The 16,187-nt window shown below is 47.1% G+C and overlaps 2 protein-coding genes across 6 annotated transcripts in view; one reads left to right on the forward strand and one right to left on the reverse strand.

Moving 5' to 3' along the window:
* Positions 1 to 441: 441 nt before the first annotated feature.
* agr1 (anterior gradient 1) lies at positions 442 to 3,105 on the forward strand. Its single transcript, XM_023810063.2, has 7 exons — positions 442 to 744; positions 1,036 to 1,099; positions 1,256 to 1,308; positions 1,474 to 1,550; positions 1,666 to 1,729; positions 2,115 to 2,198; positions 2,306 to 3,105. The coding sequence occupies exons 1-7, from the start codon at positions 540 to 542 to the stop codon at positions 2,353 to 2,355; spliced, it is 597 nt and encodes a 198-aa protein (XP_023665831.1). The 5' UTR covers positions 442 to 539; the 3' UTR covers positions 2,356 to 3,105.
* Positions 3,106 to 3,471: 366 nt separating this feature from the next.
* Positions 3,472 to 16,187, reverse strand: part of LOC111842928 (double-stranded RNA-specific editase 1-like) — a 28,306-nt gene continuing 15,590 nt past the window's right edge. For 2 of the 5 annotated variants that reach the window (XM_023810061.2, XM_023810062.2), the window contains exons 2-10: positions 10,798 to 10,824; positions 10,295 to 10,372; positions 8,616 to 9,722; positions 8,265 to 8,433; positions 7,685 to 7,839; positions 7,111 to 7,279; positions 6,701 to 6,882; positions 6,319 to 6,497; positions 3,472 to 6,206 (exon numbers count right to left, since the gene is read on the reverse strand). In XM_023810061.2, coding sequence (XP_023665829.2) covers positions 6,030 to 6,206; positions 6,319 to 6,497; positions 6,701 to 6,882; positions 7,111 to 7,279; positions 7,685 to 7,839; positions 8,265 to 8,433; positions 8,616 to 9,722; positions 10,295 to 10,372; positions 10,798 to 10,824 — 2,243 coding nt within the window. In that variant the 3' untranslated portion in view covers positions 3,472 to 6,029. Of the gene's footprint in view, positions 6,207 to 6,318; positions 6,498 to 6,700; positions 6,883 to 7,110; positions 7,280 to 7,684; positions 7,840 to 8,264; positions 8,434 to 8,615; positions 9,723 to 10,294; positions 10,373 to 10,797; positions 10,825 to 14,715; positions 14,953 to 16,187 lie in introns of those variants that run through there. The other 3 variants (XM_023810060.2, XM_023810059.2, XM_023810058.2) reach the window with 3 other exon arrangements.

The raw sequence follows: 16,187 nt of genomic DNA on the forward strand, positions 1-16,187 counted from the left end.
GAAGCGCAGGACACACAGTCGGTGGACACTTTTCACTGTGAACTAGATACCCCGCCTCCTGAACGGTAAGACGGGGACCACGTTAGGCTAACGATTCTTCATCTGTGCTCTGAATTATCAATTTATTCTACTCCAATAGTGTTGTGAAACACTTCCACCTCCAGAGTGTGTGAAAATGTAGGGGGTTTCACGTTTATTCATATTGCTGTAAAATCCAGTCCGTTTTCCACAATGACATTTTCTTCATTTATTAAACTGTGAAACGCGAATTTCACAAGCTATCAAAATGATGGTGCATTCAGATGCTGACACCTGCGGAGAATTGGAGCGTCGCGTTCAAGGATAGGTCACGTGTGCTTTGATACTCCGAACCTCGTACACGACATACCATAACCCGGTTATCAGTAGCTTAAGCGGAAACACTGAGCAGGTTTGGCAAGTTTTCTTTTTACAGCCTTACAGGACAAAGGTTTACACACCTGATTTTCAGGCTGCACTTAGTGCTGCGTCTGCTTAATTTACAATAAGGAAGTCATGAAATGTGGTTATGTGAACTTTCAGTTCTTCTGAGACCGAGGAGTAGCCCTATTTATAAACTACACTGCACATTGGCGATTCTCCGTCTGTTTCAAGGTTTGAAGGCAATGTTTTCCCAGCTAGTCGTCATCATATTACTATTTCTAGCTACGCTAAATTTCTCATACCAGAGAAAACCGAAAAAACCTCCTCAGACGCTGTCTAGAGGTAAGTGCAATGGCCATTCAATCACATTATCATTCTTTGGAAATCACTGGTGGTAGAATCTGACTCTTCCTATAGGGGGCGCCAACAGTGCATTCAGAAAAGCCATTTCATACGGGCGTTTTCATATAAAATATTAATGAAATATACCGACGAATTCAAAAGTACAATCTGTTACATGACATCGTGGCCCAGCACGTGAGCTTTCAGATTCATTTGAGTGCTCGCCCTAAATACACATTGCCATCAGCTTTGTCCATAGTTTCATTGTAAATTCCCCATGATGTTTTTAAGGATGGGGAGATGATATTACATGGGTCCAAACCTATGAAGAAGGACTGACAAAAATGAAGGAAAGGTAAGAGGGATTCCATCGTCTGAAATGCAGTCATAGAGAAGGTACCCTGGTTTACAAGGCTACCCTGCTGCTCCAGTTGTCTGTAGTGTGTTTATGTCCTCTGCTGAGCATGCTGGCTTGTGTTCTGCTCACCCTTTTCCCTCTTTGTCCCTAAAGCAAAAAACCACTTATGGTAATTCATCACAAAGAGGACTGCCCATACAGCCAAGGTCAGTCACCCTATGCCCTGCTTCAGCTGAGAATCCCACACTACTGTATGTTCTGTGTCTTGATGCAGGCTGGTCATTTGTTTCACATTTGTTTCACTGTTTCACAGCATTTTAAGCTATTTCACATTTGAATAATGTGACCTTTCCTTTACATGCTTACTGTAGCCCTTAAAAAGACATTTTCTCTGGATAAAAATATTCAGAAAATGGCCCAGGAGGACTTCATCATGCTCAACCTAATGGTAAGTACAGCCATGGAGATCATTGTATCCTAATTACAGGCCTTCCAGTGGGAGCCTGCACCAGGGACAGTGGTGAACTTAACCTACATCAGTGCTGTATTCTTTTCATTTTCAGCATGAAACCTCAGATAAGAACCTGGCTCCTGATGGCCTGTATGTTCCCAGGATCCTCTTTGTTGGTGGGTTTCATCTCCCCTTCAGCTCATTATAATGGTCAGAGTGTAACTGGTTTTATTTCTCCCTCTCATGTCTGTGTTTGTACCCTTCCTATTTAGTCTGTCTGTGACAGTCCCGCGTCACATGTTCTGGTCAGATAGATCATTTTGCCCCCCACTGATGCCCCATGACCTTGCCTCCTTTAACAAGATGCTCATATTTACTGAGCCAGAGTGGCCTGCTGAGGTGACTCTGTGTGACGTTTCTGAGGGTCACTCAGTTGAAGCAGTGAGACTAGCAGAAGCCGAAATGTCACAAGCTCGTGACAAGGTAGCACTAAGTGCAGAGTGTGTGCTTGTCACTTTATTGCCAGCCTTACCCCTGTATGATACCTCATCTCCCCTGCAGACCCATCCATGACAATACGTGCTGATATTGCGGGCAAGTACAGCAACCACCTGTACACCTACCAACCAGATGACATGGATGTCCGTAAGTGCTCTGTCTCTTGCTGTGACGTGCCGTCTAACCCCCAGAATGCTGGGCTACTCTCCTGGTCTTCTGGCCAGCATGCCCACTGAACCTGTCCCCCTTTCCAGTGGTAAAGAACATGAGAAGAGCCAAGATCCTTTTGCACACGGAGCTCTGACCCTCAGATTCATAAATTTCTGACCCCTGACAGTGTGAAGCTGGGGTGGGAAACATCATCATAATTTAAGACACTGGAATGGCAAACCAGTGTCCCCTGCCTTTCCATGCATTATCCACAACAAGATTTTTATAAGGCCTTGTCTCTTAACATTGTCTGCCTTTTTATACTCCATCTCATACTGCTGATTCATTTATAATAAAGTGTCTTGTATGTGCTCATCATGAACACTCCCTCACTGGCAGGTTTGAGTTAAGGATGCAATCAGTTTCTGCAGCCACAAGAGGGCCAACCACCCCGGCTGGCCTCCTCTCTGTGCCCGATTTAGAGGGGTGTGAGCTGTCAATCAAAGGCAGGGTCATTACACTTTTGAGGTCAGAGGACCTGGGAAAAACATAGTAATCTGTTCCCAATTCTCTATCAAAGATCTTAGTGTTACTTCTTGGATTCTCTGTTGTTTGCCAGCACCAGCAATGTAATCCAAAAAATGAGTCCACTGTTTGTGTGAGTTCTGACCATAATCGATTGTGAGTGGGAGAAGTGCCACCTAGTGGCTAGTAGTGAGGGATGCAGCAATCCTCCTGCATGGCGCCAAATTTATCAACTTTCTTTACATTTCATGGGGGCATTTAACAATCACAATTAGAATACAACAATTCAGCTGAAAGATGGACGTCAGTCTTATATATATTTTACAAAATGTAAAAGTTTTGTAAATACTTAGTGACAATAAAAATTCATGATTGATGAGACTTGATTTATATTTATGGTTCTAATGGACCCAATAGGAGTAGCCTGCAATATTAAAGTAAAAATTATATTTCACAGCCTTGGAGGAGAGCTGACTAACCCCCCTATGCATGAAGACGCCCAAAATGGGCCTGAGGACATTTTTGTAGCATGTTAGACACTGCATTAATAGGGGCAATTAATAGGGCCTTTGCTCCAAAGCGGCAGCCAATCAGGTTCCAGGAGGGTGTGGCCTTGAGTGACAAGGGGGTACAGCAACTCGGGGGGAGTTAGTCTGCATGGGTGAAGGGGGTCTACACTGATCACATCTCCTATAGACAGCCTGCAAATAAATAGTAGGAAAGACACAAAAAACAAATGCAAAAGTAAACCACATTAGTTTTATTATCTTCCATATGAATAAGCTATTTTCCATTTTCTACATAAAAATGTTTCTTTGTCTTTTAACCTCATGCTAAGTGTGGCCTCTGCGATGGACCTCATGCATATGTGTGTGTGTGTGTGTGTGTGTGTATGGATGGGGGGGGGGGGCAGGGGGAAGGGCGGATCAAGGCAATATCTCACTGGGGGACAAGCTGGATCCCTCTCAAGCCCAGTGCCATTCCTGTTCCTGCTATGTGTATCTCTCTGAGCACCACAACTAAACCTAAACAAGCTGCTGATTTAGTGCTTGTGCAGAGATGCTATCCACATTCAGCATTCAGCAATGGTTGTGGTTTTACAAACCCAGAGGAGCAAAATTCACTTCAGCATCACTCTGACAGCCTGAAGTTTAGCTCTCATTGCCAGACAGATCATCACTTACAGCTCTACACCTGTAACCCTTCTGTAGCTGCACACAAGCAGCGTTTCTCAGTGCTGAACTTAAGGAAAAAGATGCAGGGTCACTTTCATAGAAATTAAAACTGCATTTTCAATTAAAATGAATACATTCAGAAATCCACATGATATGCATATTAAACACTGGTCAAAAGTCACCAAAATGGTGGCTGTAACATCTCACTGGCAAACAGAGTAACAAAAACTAAAGATGTGATCTTTGGTGAAGATTCAACAGAAATCTCCAGCCTTCAGCTGTGGTGATGTCCCTCTCTCCTTCTCTCTCTCTCTCTCTCTCACACACACACGCACACACACACACACACACACAGGTTTGTAATATCTTTGAGGTGACCCTCCATTAATTTCCATGGGGAAAGCTAATCCCTACTAAGCCCTAAGCTTAACCATGAACTAAATATGAGACTTTTAACATTTGTAGTTTGATTTTAGTCACAGATTTTTATAAAACTGAATTTCCCCTTGAAAGTGAATTGAAAAAATGGTCCTCACAATGTAAGGTATATCTGGAACAGACACACACACACATACAGCCCATGTATTCATATCTTTTATGGGGACTCTCCATTAATTTCTATGGTTATAACCGAGGTCCTAGCTATGACAACCTTAACCGTAACCTTAAGTATCGAATCAATACAAGACTTTTGGCACATTTCATTTTTTGATTGCGTTTACAGATTTTTATAAAATTGTGGTTATCCTTGTGGGGACTGAAAAAATGCTCTCACAAGGTAGAAAGTTATAGGTTTTTATCACATTGTGGGGAAATCTGGTCCACACAATAGACTGATTTAAAAAAACAATGCACACAGACACACACACACACAAAAAATGCATGCACACTCTGATAGCAGATAAAAACAACTTCATTGTCGCTTACATGAAAAAGATCACATTCAGGGAAGTGAGAGGACAGCAGTTAATAAATGCACCTAGTAAAAAAATCTCCTTTACACTTCAGCAGGGAAAACAGAAAGGTCAGGACAGGTTGTGTCTCATCCACTACACGAAGAAACATCCATCCATACATCCATACATCCATTCATCCATCTATCTATCATACTGGGACAGGGACACAGTGTGTACACCAAACAGCGGAGAAAAATAAAAACTTATTTTTTCGACAAATTGCTGGTAAAAATGAAGGTTGCAAGCTGGGTCAGATCCACACTGAACCCAAACCTCTCAACAGGTACCCATGTAGAAAGAAGCAGGACAGACAAAACAAGTGCTAAACCCTGCAAATACCTTAACCAGGCATTAGTATTAGTATTGAATAGTCTAAGTAAAAGGAGCATAGCAAAATTCTCCCAATACCATTTACATCACACATAAACCGAAATGCTCACAATCAGACTCTCAGCATCTAGCGAGTCCACAGAACTCAGTCACAGAATAGGCCGTATTTTATAATGAAACAAAGACAGCTCTACTTCCCCAACAGCCATTCGGTTTTTCCTATTGGAAACGAGAAAAGAAAATAAGCAAACCTGAGATGTATTTAAATGACTATTCCGCATTTTAGAGCCTCATCTTTACAGACCAATCTTGGGGCAGGTTCTGTTTACATAAAGAAAGATCACATGTCCAAATGGACAGCATCTTTCTACCAAGTGGGCAAAGTTGATTCGGACCCTGAGTGCGCTGGACACACAGCCACCCCCCAACCCTCTGCTGGTGGAGCACATTTGTGTGCATTCAGCACAAAAACATGCATGGCAAACTGGCACAAATTTCTTTCTGTCATTACAGTAAAACGAGCTGATGAAGATGACACCCACAATCCCTCGCTCCGAGTGTAGCTGATTGGCCAGGTTGAACTTTCACCTGACAGGCACATTCCCTTTTTTCATTTCATTAAAAAATCTAATATTCTATGGAATAAAATAACAAAATAAAAAATGCAAGTTTTCCAGTTCAAAAATCATTACAATCATTACAACTGCATGTTTATGTTCAATGATACTTAAAAAAATGAATAATAAAAAAAGGATGACAAAAAGATGAGGAACGGGGGGGGGGGGGGCGGAGTCTAGGGTCTGCTGTCTCCAGGAAATGAGTTGAGTCCGATTCTGATCCACTCAGGATGTGAGGGAGAACTGGTCCTGCTCGATGGGCTTCTTGACCCAAGCGCCGAGGCCTGCCTTTTGGAAGGCCTTCATGAGGGCACGCTTGGCGTTGTGGTACTCCACCGCCGCCTGCTTGGCCTCATGGTATGAGCCAGGCCGCACCGCGCGGATCCGCAGCGTCGGGGACAGCTGGGGGGGGGTCAACATCAAAAGAGGGGCTGAGTCGGCAGGGCAGGGACAGGTGAAGCAGCTGCTCCCCTTCGCTCCCGGGAGAGTGGAGACTTGCAATAATGCAGCGTACCTTGGTGTGCAGCCGCAGCCAGCGCCTGTAGAGGGCATGCTTGCAGAGGCGCGAGGCCCGGCCCATGTCGTCTTTCCCCGTGGTGGCGTTGATGACTTCCAGTGCCTGGTCGCCCACCGTCCAGTTCACGCTGAAGTTGGGGGCCTTGCCTGGTTGCCGGGCTTCTGCATTACTGATCCCTGGGGGCATGGGTAGGATTAGGAGCATTGCTTAAGGTCTCATCCTAATAAGACTGAAGGAGATCAGTGTAGTGCCCCAAAGGACTGATTGACTGCTATTAGAAACTGACTCCCTAAATGGTTTATAGATGGCCCATCTGAGAGGTTAATGCTCTGCCTGCCTGCCCAGTTTACACACCGCCTGCCTGAGCGGTTGGTCTCACCGCTAAGCAGGGGCTGGTTGAGGGTGAAGGTGGGAGGCAGGGCCTCGATGTCTGCAATGCGCTGGTACATGGCGCGGGACAGGTGGTCGGCATGGTACAGACTGCCCAGGATGATGCTGGAAAAGTAGATGGGCTCCGTAAAGTAGCACATCAGCGAGCCCTGGACCCCCACCACGTTCCACCTGGCGAGACCAGGCAGGAAAGAAGAAAATGTGAAATATTTCATATTACAACTGCAAGATTTAGCTACAGACCAATTATAATGAGAAAAGGAGTAGGTCTACATGAATCAGACCCCCACTTACGTTCCACGCAGTAACTTAATTGGTTGGTTGGTTTTAGTATGTACATGAAAACTGACCTGGAGATCTGATTGGCTGGTTGATTTTGTCCTGATTATAAAGGCTCACCTGGCAATCTTGTCACTGCAGGACATGGTGAGCAAACGCTCACCCTGCAGGACGCCGTCCCACGTCTGAATGGTGCTGCTGGAGCGCACAGGGATGGTGCCCTCGCCTGACTCTATCTTTGTGCGCAGCTGCCCACGCGCCTTCCTGTTTGGATGTCTGTCACCCTGGTCTACAGGTGTGGGAAGGAGATTAAAACCGGAACAACAGATAACCCAGCAAGAGGCAAATGCAAATGTAAAGAAAAGCAAGGGTCGGTCTGAAAAGCAGAACGGTTCCATTCTTGTCTGCCCCGACTGCATCACTAACTTAAAGGTGAAGAGATGAGATTATACCTGTTGGACCTGAAATATGGTCATCAGTCATGGTACGGCAGCACTCTGAGGCAGCCAGCAACCAAAACCCGTTACCTGCATCTCTGATGCTACCAGGGATATCTCACCGCCCCCAGCTTAATAAACATACTTAACAGACAAAACGACCAAGAGATGTAGTTCTTAAGAACCCAGTTTGAATGAATGAATTCATTTTCTCTATGTGCCTGTGCAAATGTTGGGACGGGAGCCACAGCCCCTACCTTCCACTCCAGCCTCATGGGGCGAGAAGATGCGAGCGTCCCCACAGGGTGAGGTGCTGATGTACAGGTGGAACTGCACGTTCTCTTTCAGCCGGTAACCACGCCCCTCACACCTGCTGAAGATGGACCTCTGCTGCTCCTCCTTCTTGTTGTGACTGCCAGAAGACAGGAAGGAGAAATGGGGCCAGGGGCAGGACAATGAGGGTCGAAGGAGGGGATTGGGGTGGAACAGAGCGGGTTGAGGGAGGGGCCAGAGGCAGGGCAGTGAAGGAAGTGGGAGGGACCAGGACAGGCCAATGAGGAGAGTGGGAGGGGGCAGGGCAGTGTGGGATAGGGGAAGAGCAGTGAAGTACAGAGGAGGAGGCCATGGACCGGGCAGTGAGAAACAGAGAAGGGACCAGAGGCGGGGCAGTGAGGGATGGGGAGGGAACAGGGTCAGAGCAAGGGGCAGTGGGCACAGAAAGCATTGGCTCACAGCTTTGCTTTGCTGGAATATATCTACTGACATCCAACATCAGCACAACTGCAACTGCAACTAAATAGCGAGCAAGGCTGAAATGATCATCAGGAGGCTGATCACCTGAGAAAGGGCTCCAGCTGCGAGTACAGGAAGTGGATGAGCGAGCGTCGGGCGATGATCTCGGCGTGGCAGTCGTTCAGCGCCAACCCACGGTCGCTCATGTACTCGCCGTTGATGCACTTGGTTCCCGTGGAGATGCAGATAACCTGGGCCTCTTTGCAGTTGGAGCCTGAAGAAGGCAGGAAGGGGGGTGGGGGTGAGGGGCTAGGTGTGAAGGAGATGCCTCAGTGAAGGAGCTTAAATAAACTCAAAATCAGTAAAAGAAAACACCGGTAAGGGGGGGTGAGTTCCAGAGACTCAGTGAACCTCTGGTAGCCCCAGAAGGACATCCTCTGTTCTGCAATGGCCTACCTGTCGTCATAACAACTCCTGCCAGGACTTTCCGGCGTGCGTGAGGTGAAGTGAAGTTGTCCGTCAACTCGCTGAATTTGTCCACGACCAGGCAGGAGACGGCATCCGCCAGGACCTGCGAGACACATACACACAAACACACACCCCTCAGGGTTGGGGAGCCACGTTGGCCCAAGAGGCTGCCAGTTTGAAGACAGGACTCCACCTGTGGCAGGTGTAGCTGCAGGCCCTCGCAGGGGATTGGCTGGTGGGAGGGTGTCTGGTCTAGCTGCATGTTGAAGAGTGTAGACAGCGCAGCCTGTGCGGCACGCGCCTTTGCCAGCTTCTTGTTGCGCCCTGAGCCCTGGAAGCTACGCCCATCCACCATGACTGCCATGATGAAGCACTTGGCATGGCTCTCACCACTCTCTGACACAAACTCGTACTTGAGACCTGGCCGCAGCTCGTTCAGGATCATCACCGGGTTCTTCCCACTGGGTTGGGGAGCTGGAGTGGCGAGGGTGGGCAGTAGGGGCCGGCTCAGTGTAGGGGCACCTGCAGGTGATGACGGGTACTTTCCCAGTGGGGTGGGGAAGAAGACAGGTGCAGGGGGAGCGGGAGTCTCAAAGCCATTGAAGAGCGTGTCAGGGAAATCGGCCTGGTCGGAGGTGAAGTCGGTGGTGACGGCAATCGTGCGGCCCATGGCCAGGTGCGCCTCACATGCATTGGGGAACTGTACGAAGGAGCGCAGCGCTTTCTCGGCTGCGCATAGCTTGGCCTTTTTCTTGGTAGGACCCGAGCCCTCAAAGAGCTGCCCGTTAACCTCAACAGTCATGATGAAGACAGGTGCATGCACAGGGCCTGTCTGCGACTGTAGCTGGTATTGCAGCCCCGGCCGGATCTCGTTCAGTTGCATAAGCGCATTCTTGGGCAGCACTGGTCCCACTGCCTTTTTACGCTTTTTGGGCCGGAACTTGGCATGGGCAGGGCCGTTGTTGCCCTCCTCAAGGGGACGCTTACGGCTGGCTCCACCACTACCATTGGGGAGCTGTACTGTGTCACCCCCTGCCTCCTTGGAGGACACATTACCCAGGCGGCGGTTTTCCTTCACATCAGTGCTGCACATACCTGGGTGGTCAAGACAGAAAAGCAGGGGGGTGGGGAGGGGTGACCAACTCCTTTAAGTGTGTCTCTTAGCAAATGTGGGATGTATGAGAAATTAACAAGACACATTGATTCACTTCATGTTAATTAAACAAAGCAGGATGTAAAAGACGAACATGGTGACACAAAGGGAGAAAAAGGGAAATAGACAGTTAAATATACACAAAATGGAGAAATGAAAATCGTGTGTGTGAGGGAAACCCTGGAGGCAGGATGGAGTTGAGCCTCTTGGGACCATGCTGCACAGGGATCACTATCCCTCTGCCTAGTACCTGGGTTGAGGCACCATAGCTTTTTAGCACCCCCTGCTGAGAGCTTTAACCCCTGCTTTGAGGACCCTAACTAGCCACATGCTAGTTAGGGTCTCATCCTAATAAGACCTAATCCTACCCATGGCCGTTTGTGTGTCCCCTTCCCCCAGTGTCCAGCTGTCACAAGGAGCATGTCTGCATTCTGCATTCTTCCAGATCTATCCCAGAAGCTGCCGTTCCTCACTACAGGAATCATATTGATCAGTTAAGCGGCCCAGGACTCACTCATGTTCTCCTCCTCCTCCTCTCTGTCCGTGGCTGAAGATTTCTGTTGACCTCGAGGCTGCCGGACCCCTGCCCGACCTGCAGGGGGTGCACAGAGATGGAGAGACCTGTTAGACTGCAGAAAGTGACCCCCAGCTGTCTGTCCACTGGACCCCAGGACTGTGCTTGACTGCTGCAAGTTAAGTTCCTCCCTGGGGTGGCATTACTGCCACCCTGATCCCTCCATTTGCTATAGACTGATGTGGGTAACTGACAGCTGAAGGGGCGCAACCAGCATGGGCCGAGAAGTAGGAACCCCCTGAGCATTGTATGCCTTAGGCTGTTCGGTCAACAGAATGCCTTCTAAAGCCTCCATTCATGAATGCAGCCCTACCACAGGATGCCAACCCACCATGCCACCTACAGGTTTCTCAGACAAGCTGCACACATAAAAACAGACTGTAAAACCAGCCTCTTCTGACCCTGAAGTGATTCCCACCATCACTGCAGACAGGCTGACCTACCTTCAGACATGGCCGGGTCTCCGACACCTGGAACAAGAGAAGAAAATGTCAGCAAGACCTGGCATTGCACCTGCTGATCAAGCCGAAGGGAATATGAGGTGTGTATCCCCTCCAACACTGATGTCTTGTATTGACGGGGGGATCCTGCCCCCAAACCAGTTTCAGACACATCACCCTTCTGCCGTCGCGTTACACGTGGCCTCCAGGCAGGGATAGCTGCTGCTCTGCCTGGTTAAAAATAACAAGCCATGGCAGCTAGATAATGAACCCAATATGACACCCCCTTGTCCAGAGTCCTGCACGGGTCCACTTTTGGAGACCTGCACCCGCCCGCACCTGCACAGTACAGCACCACACCTGCTCGTGCACCGGTGATTATTTCAAAGTTATATCCGCACCTGCCCGGGCCCGTTAACATTCCGCCTGTTACCCACCCGTACCCATGATAAATTACACACAATTATTTTTTCTATGCACCTCTCAACGTGACAAGCGCTAGGCCTACATGAATTTTGAATTGAAATGAAAAAGTCCATTTAACACAAAATCAAATCAGATAGATCTAAGCTATCCATACTGTGACGAGCGTGAAAGAGAGAACACAACGACACGCTTCAGCAAGGATTCAGACGTGTATGTGAATGTTTGTTGAGGCGGTTATCTAATGGTGCGTTAGTTTTTCTCTCGGAACTCGGAAATTCCAAGTTGAGTGACATCACGTCCAACAATCTCCCGTTCGAGCTACCACATCTCGGAACAAACATGGCTGCCTCCATGAACACGTTGCTGTGTGTTGTTGATTTAAATTTTAGCAGATTTGGAGTGAGATTATTTTTCCCGAGAGACAAACAAACAAGAAACACGAACTAGTGAAACCACATTATAAGCTTTATAAAATATTTTAGCACATTCATAGCAATATTCTTTTTTCGAGAGGGAAACAAACTACAAACAAACCAAAGACACTAACAAGTCTGGTAAAAAATCTGATATTGCATGATAGTATACTGTTTACGGTCATGATATGGTATTCTCTAAATCGAACACATGCAGTTACATTTATAACTATTAATACATTTAACAAAATAAACATTTTTAAAGATTTATAAAATAGAATTACTGTTGAGTGTGTAAGCCGCCATGTTGAAATGACGTCACAGGGGCAACTCGGACAACAAAATCTTGTCCGACATCAACGTCATAAAAGAAGTGTGTTTCCAACGGGAAGTGACGTTTTTCGTGACGTTTCGTGACGTTTTCATCCGAGTTCCGACTTGGAGAGAAATAATCGAAAGCACCATAAGGTACCCCCGACATACTGAACACACTGTGATGATGACAATTTGTACATGATAGTCTAATACATAGATATTTTCGCTTATATGTTATTTTTGCAGGCTACAATACTGTTTTGATTGACCTGCTACCCGCCCGTGTGTAATGAATTACCCGCCTGCATAATTCCAGAACATTAAAACCCGCCCGTTTCAGCAACTATCTGCGGGTACCCGACCCAGTGCAGGACTCTGTCCTTGTCCCTACGGTTGGGTTGGTCTGTGTCCCCCCTGTCGTATCCATTCCATGAAAGTGAACCTCATTCTACTTTAATCTTGAGCCCTATTATTGGATTTCTGTACCCTAATGGCCAGTAACAGATCGGAATGGCTCTGTCAAGGGTGATCACACTGCACTGCTAAACACAATTATGGTTTGCTAAGACTTCCAAAGGTATTTAGGAGTCACCTTATCAAAAAAAGGCCCATTTTTGCCACCCAAAGAATCTTCCCTTGTGTGGTTCTAACCCTCAGTTTTCATGGGCAGAATCTTCCTAGCCCATTAACATGAAAAACTTCAGTCCTGGTGAAGTTAACTGCCTTTCATAACATACAGGAGCCAAGAGAATAAGTGTGGACCTATATAGCCCCCAAATCACTCTCACTATCTTCACAAACAATCTTGATTTTTAAAACAAACAACTACTTGTCAAACAAAGATCCTTACATCACTTTTTCCACATTGCTTTAATGACAGGAAATTAGACAATATTTCTGTAATAATCAGTCTCAGTAAACAATAGTTAAACAACAGGAACTGGAAAGGCAGACCGGGCCTGATGACCTGGCAAATGAGTCAGTTACTGCAGGTCATGGGTCACATGATGGCTGACAATGCCCATAAGCAGTGGGACATTGTGGGAAATGCGAATCCAACTTAAATGGATCTTTTCTGACAAATTACCATCTGCTTCGATTGATCACACAGTAAATAAGGGACCCACAGATGTTTTATACCTGAGCGTACTTGAAAATATTAGAGTCCACTTCATAGGTAGGAACGGAGACCAGCTAATGAGTCACCAATAGTAAACAGTCTGACTAAAACACAATGCAGGGCTTGTCACTGTTCAATCAGAGCTGCCAGTTCAGTAATTAAAGCCTGTTAAACGACACAGTACAAAAGCAGGTATTTCACACAAGCAAATGCGATTACAAAAGGCTGGGAGATGAGACAGATAACAAAAACGTTCTAAATGACTCTTGCACCTTTTTAATTACCTCTGGACTGATGAGAACAGCTCCTGATAGTGACACAGGAAAATCACCTGCTGCTCCTTCAGACTGAGAGCTGGGCTACAAACAACCAAAAGCCTAATTTCCAGGGACTTCAGAAACCAAGCTGGCAGCAGGAAGAGGCACGGAAATGAGAGAGAAACTGTGCAGAGCAGAGGAGCTCGCATTCAACAGCCAGGAAGGAAGCTGCTGTTTTACCTTGGCAAGACTGAAAATAACCAGGGGGCACAAATGTCACATTATAAAACACAGAAGCTGTCTGAAGAAGAAATTATGCGGGGAGACATTGCTACGGTGGTACGGAGGCCATTCTGTAGAGTAGCCTTGGGAGAAGAAAGGCACACTTCCTGCCAAGGTGATCGACAGACCTTTATTATAACAGCCCCCCAATGACATGAAAGCTAACACTATGATAATCGGATGGGTATGGCGCCCCCTGGCTGCTCTCAACATCCACGCTGATCCCTCTGAGACTTTACAGGTCTGCAGGGAGAGGCGGAAGGGAATTAAACCTCCCCTCCCCACTAGCAGCACCAGTTATATTAACAAACCGGACCCCCAGTACAGACAAGGATGCCTAACTGAAGACAGATTACGGCTGAGCTTGAGGAAGACCCTGTGCCGATTACTGCTCACGGTCCCACAGAGCATGTTGTACTTCGACTGGAATAACATATTAATAAGCATGTTGCCATGTGCTCCAGGGGCATTTTAGTTGGGGGGGGGGGCACTGGTGTTCTGGAAATGGGCAGCTTAGGTCAAGCTGTTATAGGCTGAAGGCTGAGGCAGCCTGCGATAAAGGAGCCAAATTGAAGCGCCAGATCCAAATGAACTCAAAGGCAAAACGTCAGGAACCTCATAAGACTAATCAGATATCAAAGCGCACAAAGACAGCTGCAGAGCATGTGTCACAAGCGGGTGAGCACTGCTGGTCCCCTGGACCCAGGAATGTCACATGGTCCATTTTGTAGAGAAACAAGCAGACTACAGCACTGCTCTGAGGATGGGGAGCAGGAACACCTCCCAGGACAGGAGAAGAGCACTAATAGAAGACCTCACAGCGCTGAGCTCACAGTATAGAGTCAAAATATTACAGCAGCATCACAGAGAAAGCATGAGAGATACATGTCCAAGAACACCAAAAAAAAAAAAACATCTAACACATACAAGGAGCACGACTCAGCCAGGCAGACAGACACAGAGGGAGAGAAAAGGAGGAGAGAAACAGAGGAAGAGGGTGGCAGACAGGCAGAAATGAGAGAAACACACAGAGGAGAAAAAGACAGGAGAGTGACAGATACAGAGAGAGACAGAGAGTGGCAGGAGGACAGAGTGACAGATAGAGTACCTTTACACTCAGAGCGTCTCCTGCGCCTCCGTCTGGCCCTCCCTCGTATCAGGCTGAAGTAAGCTTCTATGTTGTGGGACCCACTCAGGAACAGGGCCATGTTTTACAGTGGATGAGGGACCTTCACAGGCAACCCCCCCCCAAAGTTCCTCTGTGCTAAATCAGCATCAGGAGCAGCTGTGAGGAACTGAGAGGAGCCATGAGGAACTGTGAGGAGCTGAGAGCTCTCTCATGTCGATCTCTCTCACACTCCCCTCCCATCCCCTTCACTCTCTCCTCCTCTCTCACTCACAGACAGTCTCCGGCTGTGGGGGGGGGGGGGGGGCGTTCAATCAGTGGGGGCAGGATAACCTTCTGGGGGGGAGGTTCAGGAAGCCACACTTGATTGTGGGGGAGTGTGGGAGGAGTAATCACTTTGGGCCAATCCCAAGGCTGCAGCCAGCTGATCAGGCCATTGCTGCTTGTTCTCCAATATCTCAGGGTCTGGGTCTTTGCTGGACCATGTATGTATATCAGTGTTGGGTTCCACTCAGACTCCCTGGCCCCACCTCCTGATACTCACCTACCCCCCCCCCCCCCCACCCCCACCAAAACAGCATTGAATCCTGAACCACCAGCACCACCGAGGCTTTCTTCAGTCACAGCAAAACTAAAAGTGGACACAAACCATTACTGCACTGAATGTCTAACAAAATCTTGGTATAATGTTTCTGGGAAGTGCCTCCTACACACATGGCACATTTTGGAATTTATTAGAATTAACAAAATGTATTAACAACCCCCCCTCACTACACACACACACACAAACATCACGGAGGGACTTGTAAAATGAAATTTTAATTGTTCACAAATCGGCCACAAGATGGGGTTGCTGTTTACTATGAAATTATTTGCCGACTGGTTCTGTCTTAGGAATTTGTATGTCTGAAGTTTAACTCCCTATTGCTGATTTACTATGCACTCTTTCGTTACTAAAACTGTTAAAGAAGTAGGAGATGCCCCCATTAACATCCCCAGGGAAGGTCATTGATTTGAACCAAAAATACACACAATATTGCTCTTGAAGCTGTTTGGTTTCTATATAATACCTTCAGATAAGCTGTAGAGACTGTACCAGTGATGCGAACACTGGAGGCACTGAGAATGAGCCCCTCAGATGTGACTGCAGGCATTTTCTCCTAGGAGCTCTTATGACCAGGGTTTTGCATGACTTGCATGACCATGCATTTGTACAGAGCCCCCTAGGTTTGAAGGTCCCTCCTGGGCGCAAAGTCATTTCACTAAATATTAAATAAACATGTTCCTTATTTAGGAGATGCCAAAGCAAATCTTCTGACTCTACTCTCTAGCTATTTATTTAGCTTTTGAAAAATGTGATGTAGGGAGGTCCCAGAAACAATAAACCCACCCCTACAGTCAGCTACATCTTAATGCTGGCAGTATGATTCTGAACCTGGATGGTTTTCTGTAGC

This window comes from Paramormyrops kingsleyae, chromosome 1 (genome assembly GCF_048594095.1).
Source record: "Paramormyrops kingsleyae isolate MSU_618 chromosome 1, PKINGS_0.4, whole genome shotgun sequence".
Lineage (NCBI taxonomy): Eukaryota > Metazoa > Chordata > Actinopteri > Osteoglossiformes > Mormyridae > Paramormyrops > Paramormyrops kingsleyae.

Excerpts from the sequence above, each read along its gene's own strand:
- agr1 (XM_023810063.2), top strand. The coding sequence starts at position 540 with ATGTGGTTATGTGAACTTTCAGTTCTTCTGAGACCGAGGAGTAGCCCT. Across the intron at positions 1,551-1,665 it reads TCATCATGCTCAACCTAATG|CATGAAACCTCAGATAAGAA; the intron begins GTAAGTACAGCC and ends TTTCATTTTCAG. Across the intron at positions 1,730-2,114 it reads TCCCAGGATCCTCTTTGTTG|ACCCATCCATGACAATACGT; the intron begins GTGGGTTTCATC and ends TCTCCCCTGCAG.